General features: G+C 49.6%; 3 protein-coding genes and 1 long non-coding RNA gene across 8 annotated transcripts in view; 2 read left to right on the forward strand and 2 right to left on the reverse strand.

Annotated features, from left to right (window-relative positions):
• Positions 1-2,249, forward strand: part of RALGDS (ral guanine nucleotide dissociation stimulator) — a 47,011-nt gene extending 44,762 nt beyond the window's left edge. For all 4 annotated transcript variants that reach the window (XM_068656855.1, XM_068656852.1, XM_068656851.1 and 1 more), the window contains exon 18: positions 169-2,249. In XM_068656855.1, coding sequence (XP_068512956.1) covers positions 169-344 — 176 coding nt within the window. In that variant the 3' untranslated portion in view covers positions 345-2,249. The remainder of the gene's footprint in view (positions 1-168) is intronic.
• Positions 585-10,629, reverse strand: GTF3C5 (general transcription factor IIIC subunit 5). 2 transcript variants are annotated; one of them, XM_068656869.1, is made up of 12 exons: positions 10,445-10,629; positions 9,920-10,145; positions 9,480-9,678; positions 8,350-8,545; positions 7,780-7,884; positions 7,311-7,425; positions 6,587-6,667; positions 5,923-6,020; positions 5,292-5,374; positions 4,865-5,007; positions 4,006-4,168; positions 585-976 (listed from the first exon to the last, which is right to left on the reverse strand). In XM_068656869.1, exons 1-11 carry the CDS (start codon positions 10,595-10,597, stop codon positions 4,011-4,013), a joined length of 1,557 nt encoding a protein of 518 aa, XP_068512970.1. In that variant the 5' UTR covers positions 10,598-10,629; the 3' UTR covers positions 585-976; positions 4,006-4,010. The 2 variants fall into 2 exon arrangements, with proteins under 2 accessions (XP_068512970.1, XP_068512969.1); XM_068656868.1 differs by having other exon boundaries at positions 585-3,592.
• Positions 5,003-9,902, forward strand: LOC137842609 (uncharacterized). Its single transcript, XR_011089119.1, has 3 exons — positions 5,003-5,797; positions 7,737-7,909; positions 9,832-9,902. It is a non-coding gene; the product is annotated as an uncharacterized lncRNA (long non-coding RNA).
• A 995-nt stretch (positions 10,630-11,624) lies between the features above and the next one.
• CEL (carboxyl ester lipase) lies at positions 11,625-17,961 on the reverse strand. The gene is made up of 11 exons (XM_068656867.1): positions 17,840-17,961; positions 17,179-17,329; positions 16,626-16,748; positions 15,871-16,068; positions 15,640-15,770; positions 15,109-15,216; positions 14,696-14,813; positions 13,820-14,006; positions 13,062-13,265; positions 12,394-12,591; positions 11,625-11,885 (listed from the first exon to the last, which is right to left on the reverse strand). The coding sequence occupies exons 1-11, from the start codon at positions 17,903-17,905 to the stop codon at positions 11,699-11,701; spliced, it is 1,671 nt and encodes a 556-aa protein (XP_068512968.1). The 5' UTR covers positions 17,906-17,961; the 3' UTR covers positions 11,625-11,698.
• Between the last annotated feature and the right edge of the window lie 2,309 nt (positions 17,962-20,270).

A 20,270-nucleotide genomic window follows, 5' to 3' on the forward strand; every position in this document is an offset into this window, starting at 1 on the left:
AGGAGGCTTTCCAGGCCCTGGCTGTCTCCCCAGCTGACCACACCTCAGCCTGGAGAGCACAGGGGGGGGCAGGGCCGGGAGGTGGCAGCAGGGGGGTGCCAGCCCCCAGGGACTGCTCGCAGCCCTTTTTGGGGTGCCCAACTGACCCCTGTCCTTGGACACTTCTAGAGCTGAAAATCCCCGACAACGCCAACGTCTTCTACGCCATGAACTCGGCCGCCAACTACGACTTTGTGCTGAAGAAGCGGGGTTTCTCCAAGGGGGTGAAGATCAAGCACGGCTCCAGCTCCACCCTGCCCAGGATGAAGCAGAAAGGCCTGAAGATCGCCAAAGGCATCTTCTAGCCTCAGCCCCACTGCCACCCCTCACCGACGGGGCCTTGGGGGCAGGCTGCTCCGGGCCCGGCTGTGGCTGGTCCCCGTGCCACCGGCACGGCGAGGAGCGACCCTCGCCCGCACCGAGAGCCAGGGCGCTTTGGCAACCGGTGGCCTCCGCCTCTCTGCACAAACTCCTGTTTCAATCAGGTCTTTTTTTTTTTTTTTTTTTTTTTCCCTCTACACAGGAAGGCAGCGGGGAGAAATCTCTCTGTTTTATTATTTTTATTTTTCAAACCTTCCACGGTGCGCCACTTGTCCAGCCGCCGGCCTGCCCAGAGCAGGAGCCCGCCTCTCTGCCGTAGGTGCCTTGTGTCCGCGCGAGCCGGGGAGCGGAGGCCTGCAGAGGGGCCGTTTGCAAGGAAGCTGCTCCGGGAGCTTCCCAGCGTTGGTTTTACCTCCACGTCCTTATCCTGGGAGAAGCCGTGGACGAGAAGGCACGCTGGAAAGGATTCAGCCCCGTGCCGGTGCTGGGAGCCCCGGGAAGGGCTGTGTGCGTGCCGCGATGGAGCAGGCGCCTCGTGCTCTTGATGACTGGAAGCCTTCGCGTGGTCTCGCTCCTCTCCCCGATGCAGCTGGACTTCGCCAGCCCGCGTTCAAACCTGCACCAAAGATCAAACGCCAGTGTCTCTTCTGCAGGCGGGGGAAGCTTTGAGCGCCTCCCCATGCCCCCAGAGCTGCCAGCCTAACGAGGAAGAGGAGAGTGAATTTCTGTCCAAATCTGTGTAAATAGAGACCCTGGGTCTGCGCAGGTGGGCAAGGAGGCGAGACAGAGCTCGGGGTGCTCTGAGAACCCCGGTGCCGCCGCCTGCCCCCCAGAAAGTGCCACTCACCTTGGGCTTTAACCAGACTTTTTCAAACACTGACCATGGGAGAAGCAGCAATGAGACTTCTTTTGTATAAAACGAAAATGTTTACTTTTTTTTTTTTTTTTTCAATATTTATTGGTTGTAAATAGAAAAGATGAACTTGTACATTTTACTAACCCAGCCTCCCCCTGCCCTGCAGCCCAGTCCCTCTCCTCTCCCCCCTGCTGTTTTGGGCTGCTGGAAGCAGCAGCCTTGCGCTGTCACGCTCTGAGGCACAGACCGCTCTGGCCTCCCTCTCTCCCTTGTTTCTTTCCCACTAGTTGATCGAGCAGGGGCAGAGATGCTTCTTTTATTGACTGTAGGAAACACTAACCAAAGGGGGGATTTTTTTCCATTTTAAAACTTTTTTTTTTATTATTATTTTTATGTTTTCTTTGCTCCTGGACCTGCTGGGCCATCTCATTTAAGCACTTCCTCCCACCCCACCCTCTCCTCCCTGTCTGTCCGTGCTGCTGGGAAGGGGCCACGCGTTCCCCGGCTCCAGGAGAGGGGCCTGGGCTGCAGCAACGCTGCGCTCTCACGCTTGGGGGACCAGGGCTGGTGGCAGGAGGTGGTGGTGGGACCTGTGGGGACCCATGGCACCGGGCGGGGAGAGGCTGCTTGCTTCTTGACCAGCGGGGCTGGCACCAGCTCTGCCAGCCCCGTGTCCCCTTAGGGTGGCACGGCCTGGCCCACCGTGCCCACGCTGCACATGATGGGAGCCGCTGGCACCCTGACGCAGAGCCTGCCTCCTGTTTCCCCCCCTCTCCCTGCCTGGAGCCTGGTACCAGCACCCCGGGGCCTCCCCTCGGCCCCGTGCCGCTCTGTGCCTGCCAGCTCCTGCCCACCCCGCTGTCACCGTCCCCTTCCTTCCCCTCCTGCCTTTTTCCCTCGGCAGCTCAGCATCACCGGAGGGACTGGCTGTACCATATGTATTTTGTACCACTTCAATGAAGGAGCACACTGCCCAGTGTGACTTGTACACAGCAATGTAATTAGTCTTTGCAATAAAATATCGATGCTCAAACGTCCCTGCCCCAAGGCAGGGGGTGTCCTATCTTCCTTCCCAAAATGCTGGCCCGTTCCTGGAGAAAGGAAATGGATCTGACCGTGGATGAGGTGGGGACTGAGCCTGGGGTTGTACCGTGCAGTACGTGAGCTGAGCTTTGTTTTGGGCTTGAATGAAGAAACAAGGCTTTTTTGTTTGCAGATCTAGTTCCTGCTTTCAACTAACCCTGCTCATTTGAGTCTGAGTTGTTGGGCCTGGTACATTTTCCAATAGTATAAATGGGACCTCTACTGTACCGGTTTTACTCCTTTTCATATTAGCAATGGTTTTAAGAGAAACTCTAAGGGTTGGTCCTTATGTTATGGATAGTGGTCTGTTTTGGATTGAGGCATCATTCCTTTGGAGTTCAAGGGTTCCTTTCCTAGCATGGCCAGCATGTTTATTTTCTATTTTATAATTGCACAGACTGCAGTGGATATTGGTTGGGTGGTGTAACAGCTCTGAGTGTGGGTATTATAGATACAGCCCTGAGGCACAGAATTTCTTTGTCTTTTGTTACATAGATTACTTTAAAGCTGAGTTTTTGAAAACTAAAGGATTGTATTGTATAGGCAGTGCTGCTAATGTCATTACCTACTAAGGCAGAATTAAGCATCCATGTAACTGCAGTCTTCCCAGACAGAGGAATTTCAGAAACAGCTGGAAAATAGGTAAACTGTGGCCTGTTGTTGATAGAAAGCTGGGCTTCAGGTATTTTTCCTGGCATTTTATTCTTGGTGCCTGCTCACACCTGAGCACAGGTAGGTATTCTTACCTAGAAGTAGAGTGCCCACAGCATCTCTCCTTTTTTCCTAGTTCCCTGCTTGCATTGTATTGAGAAAGGTAAATCTGTTGCACAACCACTTGTGCCCCTGGCCTTGCACGTTGCCAGCACCTACACTTTACCTTGGCTGGTTCTCCCCAGGCAGAGTAATACACAGCCCTCCTTACAAAATCATAAAGCTGTAACAAATGCCTCTGTACTTACTGTTGCAGCCCATGCTACCCTGAGGTAGCAGCACAAGGCAAAGCACAGGATTTCCCAGCGAGCTATAGGGTGTGCACCCATAAGGAGCCAGTCCTCATATATCTGATATTAGAATATATATGCAGTAGAACATATTATCAACCACTAATGTTAAACCTTCCACTTGTGACACTCTGAGGAATGAAAAAGACCCAGACAGTGCCAGCAGATCTTTAATTTCTGTGACTGCACGGTAACAATCCAGCCACCGATAGCAGACTAATGGCCAGAGTGGGCAACCTCTACAAACCTGAAGCTCTGCCACATTGCCTTCTTCTTGCAGTCTTTGTTAATTCTGGCGAAGTCAAAATGGAATGGAGAAGCGTGTTAGCTAGTAAGGACAACATACGCTACATCCGGCAGAAGGGAACTATGCACTGCCAGGAAGTGTTTTTGTTTGGACTCTGGTCTCTCTTCTTGGCAGCCTGTTGAGATGCTACATTAAATGCCATTTGGAGGCCAGCAAGAAATCTATATCCCCTGTCAATGTTTTGAGGGCTTATTATCCAGCAATTACGGAAATGTGGGCAATGCCTCCTGAACATCCAAAATGACAGCCATCAGCAGGTACCACAGTCAGTACAGGTAGGTAGTTGGCAACTTAGTGCAAGTTCTGGTTTCCCACATCCTGTGTATGGTTGCTGAGCCCTCAGCACTCATGGAACAAGAGCCAAGAATATTCTGTCCAACAGCAGCAAGACTACTCACCGAGTTCACACATAGTCCAGAATTTCTGTTTCCATTTCATTTTCACTCCCGTCAGAAGGCTTGAAGTCCTCTTCTTCCTCCTCCTCATCATCCTCATCTTCTCCAGACTCATATGCCAGCTGCTCTTTGCCATCTTCATTGCTTGTTGGACTTGAGAAAAGAGCTTCATTGGGAAGAAAGAGAGGAAGACATTCTGATGCATCTCAGTGCAACGTGGGAGAATATACAGTAGAGTTTGTAAAACAAAAAAAGAAAGGCAGAAAAAATCTGAAGATCACAGCTAAGGTTGCACATCTTAATAGAATTTTTAAAAAAGGAAAAAAGCAATGTTTTCACACCCCTGGAATGCTCTTAGAACAGGAGCAGATCTGCAGTGTCATGTCTCATCTCCTATCTGATTCTGAGCTAATTCACTGGGATATTGATTTGGCCCAGCAAAAATAATTTCCTCGCTTCCTGTTTGTAAGATATATGCCATCAATAAAAAGGAAAAAAAAATCTTAATGTCACCAAGAGATACATCAATAAGGATGATATCTTGGCTATCACTGGGCAAAGACATTTAAAACTTGAAAGCTACAATACAGGAAAGATTAAAAAGAAATTCTTTACTCCTGGCTATTCCTCCAACCCACATTCACATGCAGGACAACAGCTGCAGCTCGTACACTGTGATGCACTAAAGCCCAGGGAGCACCAGGTGTAAAAGAGCACTTAATTCTGCACAGAGGCAGCAAATAAAGCAACGCTGCTTCCCCAGCATTGATGGCAATATCCTGATTCAGTGCACAACATCTCAATGTCATCAGGTAGGTAGTATTACACTGCTCGGCACTTTGAGGTTCAGAAACATCCTTACCAGGTCTAGTGGATCTGATGATCTGCTTTATCATCAGGGACATGCTATCGCGTAGATCATCGCTCGTCTTTGGAAGGCACCACCCATCCCGCTCTGTGCATTCTGCCTCTGCACCATCATTCCGATGGATGATTTTCTGTAGGCTAAAAAGGAGTAAAAAGGGGGTGAAATATTAGTCTTCTACAGTCAGATGCAGGCTTCAAATAAGACAGACTGTGGCTTACTTCAGTTTCATTAAGCTGGACTAGCATATTTGGTTATTCACCTAGCTGTTGTATGAGAAAAGAATAAAAGTCTGTTCTATTTTTATTAAGAAACTAAACACCTCTTTTGTTGCTGGTAAAGGAGAGCAAGTGTAATGGACTGGATATAAACAACAGGCTTTGAAATCTAGTTCTAACATGACTCAACTGAAAGGGTGCCATACCTTTCCACGTTCAAGTCACAGAGTTGGTAGAACATCTGCCGGTAAGGGGGTAAGGCTCCTTCTCGGAAAATGTAGATGGATTCCTAAGAAGAGCAAAGATAGCAAGGATTTAATGCACGTTTTGTGGTGTAATAGGGCAACCCTGGCACAAGGCATTTCCTACACGATTCTGTTCCAAGGCAATATCCAAGCTGCAGCTCTAGCTGTAGCTTGTTACTACGTAACAGCAGATCAGAGGTTTTGTTCTAGCAAAAAGGAGGAAAAAAATAGACTCCTGTTTAAATATTTATTTTGCCTTGCTGGATTGTGCAAGATGATAAACACACGGCAATGTTTTGCACTTTGCTGCCCATAAAGTTCTCCAACTTTATAAACTGAAACAAAACGCTCATCATGTTTAAGACTAGGGGTAAGACTACAATTCCCATCTTGCGGTGTGTAAGAAATACATTCAGTGAACAGCAGATGAAGTTCTGGAGTGACACGTTCAGCTAGCAGCTTCCCAGGTAAGCTTTTACCCATCAACTCAGGTCTCAAAGGGAAATCTGTGCCCCTAATGACTTACAAAATAGGAAACATTTCCTTTTTACGATACTATTTCAAGATTCTGGTAAAAGAGAGTAATGCTTACCTTTAGCTTATACCTGCTGGAGGCAGACTTTTTTGCACTGGATGAACCAGAAGTACCAAGTCCCTGCTTCAGATCATGCACGCTGACTGTATGACTTACTGAAAGGCAACAGAGGCACGATTAGGGACATATTTCACTGTGGCATTGTACTGTTGCTTCTCTATGTTGATGCAACTTTGCTGATCAGCAAAAAACAGCAACCCAGCAAGTGAACTGCTGATTCTTCAGAGATGTTTCTGCAGAGCAGATCAGTCTCTGGAAAGGTGGTGAGTTTGGCTGTGTTCCTTCCACAGCACCTTTGTTGATACTTTTAATCTTTTCTACTTTCCTTTGACAAAGAAACAAACCAAAACAAACAAAAAACCCTCCCCTTCTAATCTGTGCTGCACTATCACCAAACACAAGGGCATGCTGAGTTCTCACAATGTTGCTTACGGATCTCTCTTCTGTCTGGCTCAGCCAGACATGTATCAAAGCTTCTCCCAACACTGTCCAGCAGGAGACTCTCCTGTTGGTTTTAACAACAGCATAATTTTACAAATAGGGAGGGAGTGCCAATTTTGGCTCAGCTGGAATGCAGGAAGACTTTTCACCACCTGAGACTAAGATGGAGTAACCCAAAGAAAGAGCAGAGCCAGACATCCCGTCTGCTGGCACAGCATACCTGGCTTTTTGACAGTGATGGGCAGACTGTAGTTGTATGTGCTGCGTTTTGCTTTCACTGGCATATCGTTAGGTGCGTAACCTAGAGGTGAAAAAAGAAAACCAATAATGAACTGAAGGCAAGCATTCTGCAGAGTACCACTAGCTCAGTAATAGAAGTGCTGGACTAGGGTGTGAAATGATCTTTGGGATACGCTGAATTTGCGAGATGGGGAGAGGAGAGGTGTCACAAACAAAAACCGTTTTGGTTGGAAAGAGGGATCTATAAGATCTGATCATGACTGGATGTCAGCTCTCTTGTGGACGTATTACATGACCCCAGAAGGTCCTTTCCCTCAACTTTCCCTCTACAAAGTCACAGTGCAAGGGAACCTTTGTCCTAAAGCCTCAGACCTGGTGCCCTGCAGGTTGAGTTCACCGAGGGAAAGCTACCATGGAAGCAACAGAATCTACGGAAATAGAATAGAATTTTCCATAAAATTCCATAGAATTCCAGAAAATTCCATAGAATTTTCTATGGAAAGTCAGCCAGCTGTTCCTGGGGTTTGGGATGTGCCAAATGAGGGTAGAAATACCACATGGTATAAAATAAGGTTTTAAAGGAGTTTATAAAAGATGTCTTTTTCATCAAAGCAGATACAGCAAAAAAGTTTGAAAACAAATGAAAAGAACTACAAGGATTAACCAGAAAGCAAAGAGGGTGCCTGTGGGTTGGGCCCTTTTACCGTATTTCATTCCGCAGCGAATTCGGAAGTCCAGTACTTGATAAATCTTTGCTTCAGGGTGTTTTCTGGGGTCATACCCAAACCTAACCCATAAGCTCCTCCAGGGACCTGTTAGCTGTGTAAACATACAGGGGTAGATGGTTACAACAAACAGTTGTGCTGCAGAGGCTCTTAGAAAATTCTAGTAATTTCCTGCATTGTCCAAATATTTCTTTTACTAACTCCTTCCTTGCTTTTCACAACCAATATTTACATACTGAAACATGGGCAATCTATGCACTGAAGGCCAAATATTTGTTTGCCTTTAAAAATCAACTTGCAAGATCACAAGAAAATCTGTTTGGAAAAAATCTGATACCACTGCCAGGTGGACAATCAGTTTGAATGTGTGACCAAATTGCCTTCCCTTTTTCTCTTTACATGAAGCTCGCAGCCTCAGCCAGGACCACGGGCAGATGCCCAGACTTACCATGTAATAGGCCAGGTACGGCAACAGCAGTTTCAGCTTGTCTGGGTGGACGTTGACATTGGCTTTTACTGCATTCCGGGACCAGACTGGACGGACTTCAAAGAGCTAAAATAATACATCATCACTTCAGGTATGTGCCCCTCGCTCACTTTCCTGACATCACATTGTCATGCCTTGACAAATAGTTATCATATCTGTCATTTACAAGGGGAACCACAGCTGTTCAGGACACCCAATATTCTGGTATCCCTATCAGAATATGCCAGCACCCTTGTTCTCTGATAGATTAGAGAACAGAAAAAGCAAATGCATATTTGGCTACAGTCACAAAGGACAGCTGGTGTCCAATGGGAACTGAACCTGAAAGCCTGGCTTCTGAATGGGCCCTTATCTTGAACAAGGTTAAACAGGAAATTTCACGTCACAATGAGAAAACCATAAGAGAATCCACCAAGTAGTTGAGATCCCAACTGTTTTCTGGGAAGTCAAAGAAAATGGCTGCATGCAGTCCTTGCAGACACAGCATGCAACTGTAGAGTGCTCAGCCAAACTCAGGGATGCAGCATGTACCTTCCTCAGCTCTTCCTCCACCTTTCTATCCACAGCATTGGTGCACACTTTCTTCCAGGTCTGTACAGCAGCATCCAGGGGTTTTGTTGGGACTTCTTCCTCGTCAAAGTTCAAAAAGATAGCGTTGTGTGGGCGACGGGCCCTGCTGAGGCCAATGAGGTTCTCACCAGACACCTGGGGGTTGTTGTACCCATCCCTAGGAAACAAGGCAAAGGACTGCGTTTGCTTTCTGCCAGTGGCATGCGCAGACATGTGGCTTTCCTAGGAACACATAAAAATGTAGCATGTTTTTTTGATTTTTGATGTGAAGGGATATAGCCCTGTAAGGAGTGGGTCTTATTTTATCCCCAGCTCCCCAGGGAGCACACTGGTAACTGTAAAGGACTCACCACTGAGGAAAGGTCATTTCAAGTTTTAAAAACAAGCGGCTAAACTACCTCTAGTTGCCTGTTAAAGGAGATCCCCTGCACTACCTGATAGAAACCATTCAGAAAGTTGATAACTAATTTGCACAAAATGTATTTGCTGCACAACAGGCTTCACATTCTGCTCTACCGGAGTTAGTGGATATCAGTAGAGTACGTTGACAAAGTAAAATGGAAACGCAGGTATTAAGATAAGTTTGCTTTGCTAAGTGTTAATGAAGGACTGCAGTGAGAAAATGAAAGATGTTTCTTGTGGGAGACCTTGCAGATTGTTCTCCTGGCACAAGTAACCTGGGGCCAGCAGGGCACAGGTGCAGTGAGCGTAGTCACAGGACGCACGGCATTGACTCTCCATACTCTGCACTCAGCTCCAGCCCCCTGGAAGCAGGCAGAAAGCCACCCTCATGCATCCTACACCGCATGTCATGTCCTGCGTGGAGCAGTGATCCTCTGTTGAAGCATTCAGCAGCTGATACTAATGAGATACAGGAACAATACATTTAATGCTGTCATGATGCTTCAAGAGCACAGTTCCTATAACAACACTGAAGTCAGAATGCACTGGATGCATCTTGTGTGACAAAAAATGAAACTTGAACTTTAAAACCTGTCTGTTTTAAGTGTATATCAATCCAACAAAATGTTTCGTATTTCTTTCCTTTCAAGAACCAACATGGACTATTTATCAGCAGAAAAGGCACTAACCGGTGTTGGGTATCTGGCCGATAAAAATAGTCAACAGGAGTGTCTAGACGTGAGAAAATTGGTGGAGGGATGTAGAGAGGTAATTCTCTATTGAAAAACTCTTCCTTCTCTGGTTTGAGCATTAGGACTTTGTCATACATGGAGGTTTGTTTGCCATCAGGACCGGAGTGCATTGCCAGGTACTGGAAATCAGACATTCCTGTGAGAAGGAAACATTAAGACACCGTGAAATCATAGCGAAGATAACACTTCTCAGAGCACTCGGCTTTCAGGAGCAGTTGTCTGATAAGTCCATGTGAAGGTTTATACAGAAAGGAGGCTGTAACAACAGACGACTTGCTTTTCTTTGCAGTCTTAAATTCCTCAGGGGAAACACTTCCCTTTCCCATCAGCCCTTCCCATCAACCTTTAAGCCCTGCGGACCCAAACACAGGTATTACCTTGAAATTTGTAAACAGTGGTGACAATCCCAATGATTTCCATTTCGAAGTGGACTTCTGGCTGGGCTGGCTCCTCTGTGTCCACCTGAGTCTTCCTCCTCGTGGTCCTCCTCCTCACCTTGAGCAGCATGGTGGAGGTGGGGAAGCGGTTGGCGCAGACGGGGTGGCAGTAAGGGTCCTTGGGGCGGAAACACAGCTCCAGCCTTTTGGCAGGGTCGGCGTAGATCTGTGTGGGGAAGGACAGGGCCAGTCTCTGTTAGCAGCACCAGGGCTGGCAGCTCCCTGCAGCACCCAAGGGTGCCCCCACCCCATTTGACACCTCCCATCCCGCCTCCCTCACCCGGCTGCGGCCCAGGCGAGACGCATCACCCCGAAACCTCGAGACAAACCACCCCTAAACCCCAACAGCCCACAAATGAGGTGATCCCAACAGGGGGGACCCCAACGAGGGGATCCCAACGCCAGCCCCCCATTCACCCCCACCCTCCCCAAAGCCTCGGACCGCGCTCCCCAGCAACCCCTCACCCTCGACACCCCTTCCTCTCCTCCCAGGGTCCGCAGCACGGCTCCGACATCCCGCACCAGCCCCGGGTACTCCACGGACACCATGCGCGGCGTGCGGGGCACCCGCACCACAGCCGAACCCCGCTCCCCCCAGCACCTCCCGCCCGCCGCCATCTCCCCGGCCCGCCCGGCAGCCGTCCGGCGCCTCCCCGCGGCCTCAGCGCGATGGTTCCGCGCCTCCAAGGTTCCCAGCAGGGCCAGGGAGGTGTTTTCCTCCTCTGCCCTGCTCTGCTGAGGCCGCACCTCGAGTGCTGGGTTCAGTTTTGGGTCCCTCACGACAAGGATATGGAGGTGCTGTGGTGTGTCCAGAGCAGGGATGTGAAGCGGGTGAGGGGTCTGGAAAGAAGTCTGTGAGGGGCGGCTGAGGGAGCTGGGGGTGTTTGGTCTGGAGAAGGGGAGGCATCCTAAATCCAGCTCTGCCTCCTGGGCATCCTATATTCAATGCATACACCCTGTGCATCCCATATCCAGCGCTGCCCCTGTGCCTCCATTCCCTGGCTGCTCTGGCACTGTTCGCGCTGCAGAGGCTCCAAGCCAGGCAGGCAGAGGGCTGGGAGCAATTCTCCTTCCCCTGCTTCGCTCCGAGCTCTGGGGTCTCCTTTTCCAAGACTGATCAACACCCGCAGTGGTGTCAAGTCGGGAATTATTCCAGGCACAAATCCTGGGTGACAAATCCTGACCCCGATCTTCCTTCCTGAGCTTTAGCTCCTTTGCCAAGCGGACTCGTCACCATAAACCCATGCAGAATAACTTCCCCTGTGTTTCTTTTCTGGTTTTTAATAGTGAATTCGGCAATGATTCACTAAGAGGTTTGTGTTGTATACATTACAGCTGCAGTTATCTACGAGTTGTTTGTTATTACCATGGATGATTGTAAGGTGGCAGCATCCGAAGGCACAGATCAGGATTGGGTCCGTCCTGCTACGGATCACGCAGGCAACCAGGAAAAACAATTCCCGAGCCAAAAAGCTGGCAGAGCAGACCAAGCTATGGCACTGATGCATCAGCAGCTTAACCGAGCTATTGCTGTGTCAGGGGAAAATGCTTTGCCCAGGGGCTGGATGTTGCTCCCTGCCTGACTGTAATGCTAGAGACAAAATCATGTCATGACAAAGACACGGAGAAGCCGAAATCACTCAGTTAAAAGCAAGCCTTTAATGAACTAAGTCTGTCTTTACAAGGTGGTTTTTCTTAGTTTCTCAGCAGCTCCACAGTCTACGGGGTGGTGGCAACCTGTGGCAGTTTCAGATAGACGGCGTTCCAGTAGTTCACGAATGGGGCTCTCAGGTTCTGCTTCACGGAATCGTAGTTTAAGTTGTTGTTGATATCCAGGTAGTAACCACCCTCTGTGGTGTAGGGCACCCAGGTAACGGGCACGTCTGAATACCCTGTGTTGGGATCACTGGGAAAAAAGAGATAGAAGTTCTGTTTTATGAGGGCAGCTTGTGGATGTAGCAAGGTTTGTGTTGTCTGGGGATCCTGCCTGTGCTCACGTGAGGCTTTAAGTGAGTGTAACGAAAGAGTTTGACATTGAGACAAGTGATAATAATTCTACCTCCTAGGAGCAACTTGCTGATGTGTATTCTCCTGCTTTGGTCCCCCCAGCATCTGTCCTGGCTGCACGCAGCAGCTTAACTACTGCCTGAACTCCAAAGTTCAGAAACAAGCTTCAACATTAAGTTTAAGCAGAGAGCACAGGTTCTGAAAATGCTTCTGCTGTCCCCTGGTGTTCTCTGGATGAGGAGGGCGCAGAGCAAACTCCACCACTGGGAGACATAGAACCAGGCTTGGAATGGAAACATAGACAGCGGGCACCTTGCTTTTGAGAACTGCTTCTGAAAAGTTGATAGGCAACAGCAGCAGGTTGGAGTGCTGTAGCAAGCCCCACGTGTGGAACCACAATCACTTACCCTGTCCTGGCAAAGTTGGTCCAATAAGCAATCATGGCACCTGAGACAGTCCTGTGCTTGGGCAGGTAGCCTAGAGGGGTGGCGAAGGGTTTCCCAAACACGTACTGCAGGTCATCAGCGTGGTCTGCTCCTACCCAGCTTGGGTAGACGGGCATCCGAGATGGCTGGGAGAACACATAGCTGTATGTCTTGCCACTCCTGGGGAAATAAAATAGACTTGATAAGAGCTGAAAAGGGGGTGCAGATTCACAACTATGCTCCAAACATCAGCCAGACATTCAGCCTTCTAAGATGCTCGTGTGCTTGGGATTGTCTAAGAATTGCTTTCAGGAGATAACATTCTTCTATCTGGTAATTTTTAAGTTCCACTTCTGATTGTCACTCTAACCCTCATATCATCCAGCTGGTGTGTCTCATGGATTTGAACAGTGCCAGGGTGAAGCTGGGTGTTTCTGAGATGCAAAAACTTGTTTTAAAGGCAATTTAAAACTGTTTCTCATCATGACTCCTTTATAGCATTAGTGAAGTAATGTTTGTACAAGCCACATGTAGGTGGCTCCTTCAATTTCAGCCCTCTTCAACAGCTCCTCAGCCCCTTGTGCTGGAAGTGCAGCATTTCAGGCCCCCCACCTCAGTCTTTGGGCTGCTGCCATCCCTGGGCTGCTCACCGGGCATTCTGCAGGTGCAGATTCAGTGCCCACTGCGTGGGAATCAGGAAAATGTAATCAGTAGCCAGGTCCACCACTGTCCTCTTCATCACTTCCTGATCTGGCTTGTCACCCCACAGCTCGGTGTAGATATTGTACGTGAGGTTGGCTCCTCTTTCCCCCCTGTCCGCAGTGAGTCCTTTGACCAATTCATAGACGTCGCTCCTGAAAAGACAAGATTTCCACCAATTATGGACCAGCAGCTTGAGGCGGGGCATGGGAACTGATCCCAGCTCCCTTTGACATTCACATCTAACCCTGCGGTCAGCGGCTGTTTGGAGGAATAAAAGCCAGGGATTTCAGCCCAGCTCTTACAGGTAGGGCATGTGCTCCACAACTTTCTCAGCAGAGCAGCTTGAGTCCAAATGGGACACAAGCTCCTTTAGTCCTGAAAAAGGAGTCTTAGAGGGTAGGCACCCAGCATTTTTTTTTTGTACCTGCTCTGCACAGAAGAACAGCAGGGCTGCCAAGCCTATCGCTCACTACCACTGAGTTCAGGAGCACCTTAGAGATATCTGGGGAGGTTTCCCCACTAACAAGTCCTTTCTCTTGAAGACTCTGGACTTGGCAACATATCTGTTAGACACCCCAGCTTGGAGTGACAGCCTGTTTTGAAGCTAGTGCCTTCTCCAGTGAGGTCTAAGTCCTCGGTGTGTGGGGGGGGATAATTAAAGATAAAGTTCCTTTCAGTAAGGGTTTTAAGAAAGTCCTTTTCTTACGCAGTGATTTTCACCAGTGGGCGGTTGATAGCAGGCATATCAATGCCAGCAAAGAAGTGTCCGTCCATGTTGTTGACCCCAGCGATGTAGTCGATGTCAGCAGCGTTGGCAAAGAGTTTCTCTGGTATGTCTGGGAGGAAGTCTCCATCAACGACAGGCGTGATGGCAAGCGTATGAACCAGGGGACCTGCAGCAGGAGACAAAACCAGAATGTGTTAGGAGCACAGCAAAGCAGATGCATGGCCTGGCATATGCCATTGCTTGAGGAATTGTAGAAAGAACAGGCTGAGAGGAATGAGAGCTTGGGGGGTGACTTCAGCGTGGGTAGGATGTCACCAAGGGGCAGGGGGACCGCAGGATCTTGTTCAGTAAACCTCTTCCTGGAGGTGGAGGTGAAAAGCAAGAGATTTGCCTGCCAGGTGTTGGCAGGCAACATCAACAATTCTTTTCCATCTTCCCCCAGTCTGCTCCCCAAAAGCCCAGCCAAAGTTTGGGAAGAGCAGAACTTCTCCTCCCCAGCCCATCTGGCTGGTCTGGCTCACACCCGTGCAGCAGCACAGCAGCGGTTCTGCCACTGTCTGCTCTGAGCAGGGCTGAGTGCTGGGGCTGCTTGCTAGGACCACAAGTAATAGCCCCCAGCAAGTGGAGGGAATTTCTTGGGAAGGAAACCACCACAGGCAGCAGAAGTGCAGATGTTCTCCACCTGCCATGAGCCCAGCAGATCCTACACGGCACCCGGTGGCTCCAGGGAAGGTAGGAGGGTGTGCGGTCAATTATTTTTTTTTTGTTTTTAAGCTGTGTTCTGGAATTGCTGCTTTCACAAAACAGAAAGTGCAGACCAGAAGCGGAGGACCCAGCACGGGCTGCAGGACTTACTGTTCAGGTTGACGAGCTGCAGGTGGTAGGCCAGCGTCACGGCTTTGGGGTCGCTGACACGCAGGCAGTTGGCCAAGGCTGTGGTGTTGCTTATGGGGCAGCCCACTTCTTGTCCAACCTGCAGAAGGAGAGAGAGAAGAACCTCATGGCATTACCCTCAGAAGTCAGGCTTCATCCCCAGCTCCGTAGAGAAGAGGTTGGTGTTATCTCAAAGAATTCATGTTTGGCTGCATGGCTCCCCTGGGTCCCTTGCTTGTTATACTCTTTACGAAATGCCATTTTTGTTTGTTCCCTCAAGCAAGACTTCAGCTTCAGGATTGCTGCCCAGGGTGGCTGTGATCCAGCCAGCCCAGGTAGGTGTGTGGGGTCCCCAACTGTCCTGTGTGCCAGCTGGGTCCCAACCCGCACGTTACCTTTTTAGCCCAGTAGAGTGGGTCCTTCTGGATGGCCCAGCTGCACAGGCTGACGCCGCTCTGGCTGATGGCTCTCTTGAACAGGCCCGCATTCTTCGGGGACAGTATCTGCAGCACGAAATAGAATCAGTCGATTTCAGTAATGAATTCCTGAAGAGACGATTGCCTGCCAGAGCTGGCTGATCCCCCACACAGCTTGTGCATGAGGCCAGGGAAGCTGCCAGCTCTTGTGACACTGAACAGGCTCAGTAGTTAAAAGGTGATATGGTGAAAAGGGGAGAAGAGGAGCGGGGGGACGTAGCAACTAACAGCTGTTTCACCGGAGATCCCCAAAGTGAGGACACGTGCCTGCAGTGGGGCAGCTGATTAAGGTGAAGAAGGAGGTGTAGCTACACGACAAAGAGGCTGAGCCCCGCTGTCCCCAGGCAGGAGAGGATGCTGATCAGGTGAAGGAAAGCTGCAGAAGGGACTGGCTATCCCATTTACAGGCAAGAGACGTGGCTGCAGTAGAGGCTGACAAGGACAACAGACCTGCAGGGAGACACTGGTGCCACCAGCTGACTCTCCGAAGATGGTGATGTTGTCTGGGTCACCCCCGAAGGCTTTGATATTCCTCTTCACCCAGGCAATAGCCATGTGCTGGTCCTTCAGCCCGTAGTTCCCTGAGCAACAGAGAGCACCCGCCGTTGGGTTGGGGCACAGCCAAAGCCGATAAGGTGGGGTCCTGTGGCAGGATCCCCTAAAAGAAAGCAGCTCGGGTACCTGGCATGTTTGAGTCTCCAGTGCTCAGGAAGCCCAGGGGCCCCACGCGGTAGTTCAGGGTCACCACGATCACGTTGCCCCGCACGGCGATCTCCTCACCGTCGTAGAGGTAATTGTCGAGGAAATTGGCTCCCTGCCCCCCTCCGACAAGGAAGGCGCCGCCGTAGATCCACACCATCACTGGCAAGTTGGTCGAGACTGGGAGAGGAGGAGGACAAGCAGTGTGAACCACGACATAGCCAGAGCCAACCCTAATGCCCACTTGGGCATTACAGACCTCCTGGGGCTGGTGCAAATTCCCCTGCCTTCCTTGTCACCTCACCCTCACCATAGGCAAAGTGTTCCCAGGACAGCAAATGTGTGTGGACCTTTCCTATGGGCTGACAAAGCTGGACAGAGATGCAAACTGGGAGAAAGATCATCCCAAACAAATTCCTTTCTTTCCTTGACCAGAAAAGGACTTTTGTATCATTCCTAGGGTCGTAGGACACACATTTGTCCAGAAAGGGATGTCTTCCCTTCAAGGGTGTGGTACTTTGCAATATGCTATGGCCAAAAACATCTCTGCTCTGTAGAAGTGACTGAAACTCCCAACCCGCTGCAGCTGAGGAACACTGCCTGACACTGCTCCTACCCTTCCCACTGTTTCTGCAGCTGCCCACCATAGGAACATAGCTGCTGAGAGATGCTCCAAAACCATTTGTCCGCAGAAAGCAACTGAGAATCTCCTCCCCAGGTCTCTGCCAAGCACATACCTTGTTTCTTCCCTTGAGGGATCCAGATATTCAGGTAGAGGCAGTCTTCTTTCCCTCGGACATCATTTTGCGTCAGTGTCATCTGCATGCAGCGGTTTTTGAAGTCTTTTGCCTTCAGCGTTCCTAAGAGGAGAAAGAGAATACACCAGGTCCTAGATAGAGCTGTCAGCTCTGTCTTTTGGTTGCAAGCTGTCCATCCATCCATCCATCCTTCCTCACCTCCGTAAGTCCAGCACGGAGGCAGCAAAGCCTCCCCAGCCACCATGACTGGCCCAAGGGAGTGACAACGGGGTGCCCTTTCCTGTGTGAACTAGCTCTGGACAGCCAGGGCATGAGAAGGAGAAATTCAGGTGCCATGCTTTGGATTTGTTACTTCAGGTGGTCACTTAGGAGCACTTAGATGCAGACTCTCATACCTGCCCCAAGACTCAGCTTTGTCTTGGCATCGCATAGGGCACTGTTAGTGCAGTACCTTCTACCTAACTCTAATGGACTAAGGAGACAAAAGTTGGAAACAAAACAAACCCAAAGGCATCCAAAGGCTGGATCTTACCATCCCATCCAGGATGAGGTTGGGGATCTTCCAGAGTCTTTGGGGGGGCAGCAAAGGGGATCCCTCTGAAGATGTCGACGTAGTCCCCAAAGAGTCCCAGCCGTTTATTCTCGCCTTCCACGAAACCTCCCTCGGTGTGCACCACACCCAGCTAAATGTGGCACCGTTGAGAAGAGGGAAAAGTGAATCCATTGCAGTCCTTCGTGGCTCAGGCTCCTCGTGATGCCAGCAACCACAGCGTACCCCAGCTGGAGGGTCCCCACACGTGGGCTGACTCGCAGCCTCCCCTCACCAACCATCCCTTTGGTTCCTCATGGAAGGCCCACGGGTTGCTGCTGCTGGAGACGTGCCCGTGCAGACGTCCTGCACGCTGCCCGTTGGAGCAGACAGGCAGCAGCAATTTCCCTGCTCTTCCATGCACACACCGTAGAAGGTGAGAACCTGCAGCCTGAAGGTGTAAACCAGGCTGGACCTGCTACAGAACTGCGCAGGGAACTTTCAGAAGAATGTCACTGAGAGCCTTTGCCATGTGTAGGGCAGGAAAATACCCTGCCACTGCTGTCACTGTTTGGGCTTCAGGGTAGACACAGCAGGATTTTGCTCATTCAGGCGGGAACAGGCAAAAAGTTTTCCAAGTTATAAGAAATGCCTCTGTACTTACCGTTGTAGCCCATGCTACCCCAAGGTAGCAGCACAAGGCAAGACACAGGATCCCCCAGCGAGCCATGGTGCCTGCACCCGAGGAGCCAGTCCCCACCAGAGGTTTACGTATGTATATATAGCTAGGAGTGCGGCTATGTGTCAATGCCTTGACCCAGTTTTTACTCTAAGTTGCGTTGCAGGAGCCCCAGCAAACTTGTCCTTCAGTAGGCTGAAGACAAACCATGGCTGAGGTAGAGACTGGCGTCACTGTGTGAGAGCCCTGCAGATGTTGCCTTTGTGGGATGAAGGCCAAATGTAAGGAAATATCTCAATCTAACAAAAAACAGGGAACGTAATGCTGAAGCCTTGAGAATCCTCAAACAAGTGCAGGAGATTGAAATTGTATTAAACCGTGCACTAGAGCATATTACCAACCACTACTGATAAACCTTCCACTTGTAACACTCTGGGGAATGAAAAAGACCCAGACAGTGCCAGCAGATCTTTAATTTCTGTGACTGCACGGTAACAATCCAGCCAGCGATAGCAGACTAATGGCCAGAGTGGGCAACCTCTACGAACCTGAAGCTCTCCCACATTGCCTTCTTCTTGCAGTCTTTGTTAATTCTGGTGAAGTCAAAATGGAATGGAGCTAGTAAGGACAACATACGCTACATCCGACAGAAGGGAACTATTCACTGCCAGGAAGTGTTTTTGTCCTGCTGGCTTTATTTCCAGGATCACGGGCTAGGCTTGATGCTGAAGTCATTGCACAGAATTTTAATTCATGTGGGATAAGGAAAAGGGCACCTTGTCTGTTTTCCACATGTCCATCAACGCGGACAGGGTGTACTTCTCACGGATGGAGAGATTTGAGAATGCAATTTTGCCTATTTTCAGGTGTGTTTCCAGCTGATTTTGATTCTGGTCTCTACTTTGTGTTTGACCGAGCTGCAAAGCAGACTGGCACCAATGGAGCTAACAGTTACTGAACCATCCATGGCTGTAGCTTCTGTTCAACAGCAAAGTTTGCCTTCCCTTTTTCTCTTGACATGAAGCTCGGGTATTTAGTGGTGGGACCTCAGAACCTGCAGAGAGCCAGGACCATCCAGGTGATCCACCCCTGCACCACCTCCTAGCAGCCTCAGCCAGGACCACAGGCAGATGCCCAGACTTACCATGTAATAGGCCAGGTACAGCAACAGCAGTTTCAGTTTGTCTGGGTGGATGTTGACATTGGCTTTTACTGCATTCTGGGACCAGACTGGGTGGACTTCAGAGAGCTAAATTAATACATCATCATTTCAGGTATGCGCCCCTCACTCGCTTTCCTGACATGACATTGTCATGCCTTGACAAATATTTATCATATCCGCCATTTACGAACTGCAGCTGTTCAGGACACCAAATATTCTGGTATCCCTATCAGAATATGCCAGCACTCCTTTTGTCTGATAGGTTAGAGAACAGAAAAATCAAATGCGTATTTGGTTACGGTCACAAAGGACAACTGGTGTCCAATGGGAATTGAACCCGAAAGCCTGGTTTCAGAAGCCTGGTGTAATTGGACAGGCCCCTATCTCATTCTTGAGCAAGGTTAAACAGGAAATTTCACGTCACAATCAGAAAACCTTCAGAGAAGCCGGCAAGTAGGTGTGATCCCAACAACACCTGGGGGTTGTTGTACCCATCCCTAAGCAACAAGGCAAGGACTGTTTGCTTTCTGCCTGTGGCACGCACAGACATGCGGCTTTCTTGGGAACACATGAAAATGAAGTTGTTTTCTAGATTTTTGATGAGAATGGATATAGTTGTGTAAGGAGTGGGTCTTATTGTATCCCCAGCTCCCCAGGAGCACACTGGTAACTGTAAAGGACTGTAAAGTTTTAAAAACAAGCGGCTGAACTACCTCTAGTTGCCTGTTTTTAGAAGATCCCCCATCCTATGTGAGAGAAACCCTTCAGGCAGTGAATTACAAATTTGTATGAAAGTGTATTTGCTGCACAACAGGCTTCATGCTCTGCCTCTGCTCTACTGGAGTTAGTGGTTATCAGTAGAGTACGTTGACAAAGTAAAATGGAAACACAGGTATTAAGATAAGTTTGCTTTGCTAAGTGTTAATGAAGGACTGCAGTGAGAAAACGAAAGATGTTTCTTGTGGGAGACCTTGCAGATTGTTCTCCTGGCACAAGTAACCTGGGGCCAGCAGGGCACAGGTCCAATGAACGTAGTCACAGGACACACGGCATTGACTCTCCATACTCTGCACTCAGCTCCAGCCCCCTGGAAGCAGGCAGAAAGCCACCCTCATGCATCCTACACCACATGTAGTGTCCATGGGGATGTCGTATCTTCCCTAGCTCACCAGATCCCTGTCTTGCAATCCCCTCCCCAAGCATGCCCGTCTCTGTCGTTTCAGATCAAGAGGGCTAAAGTGGAACAAGGCAGCA

This window comes from Anas acuta, chromosome 20 (genome assembly GCF_963932015.1).
Source record: "Anas acuta chromosome 20, bAnaAcu1.1, whole genome shotgun sequence".
NCBI lineage: Eukaryota > Metazoa > Chordata > Aves > Anseriformes > Anatidae > Anas > Anas acuta.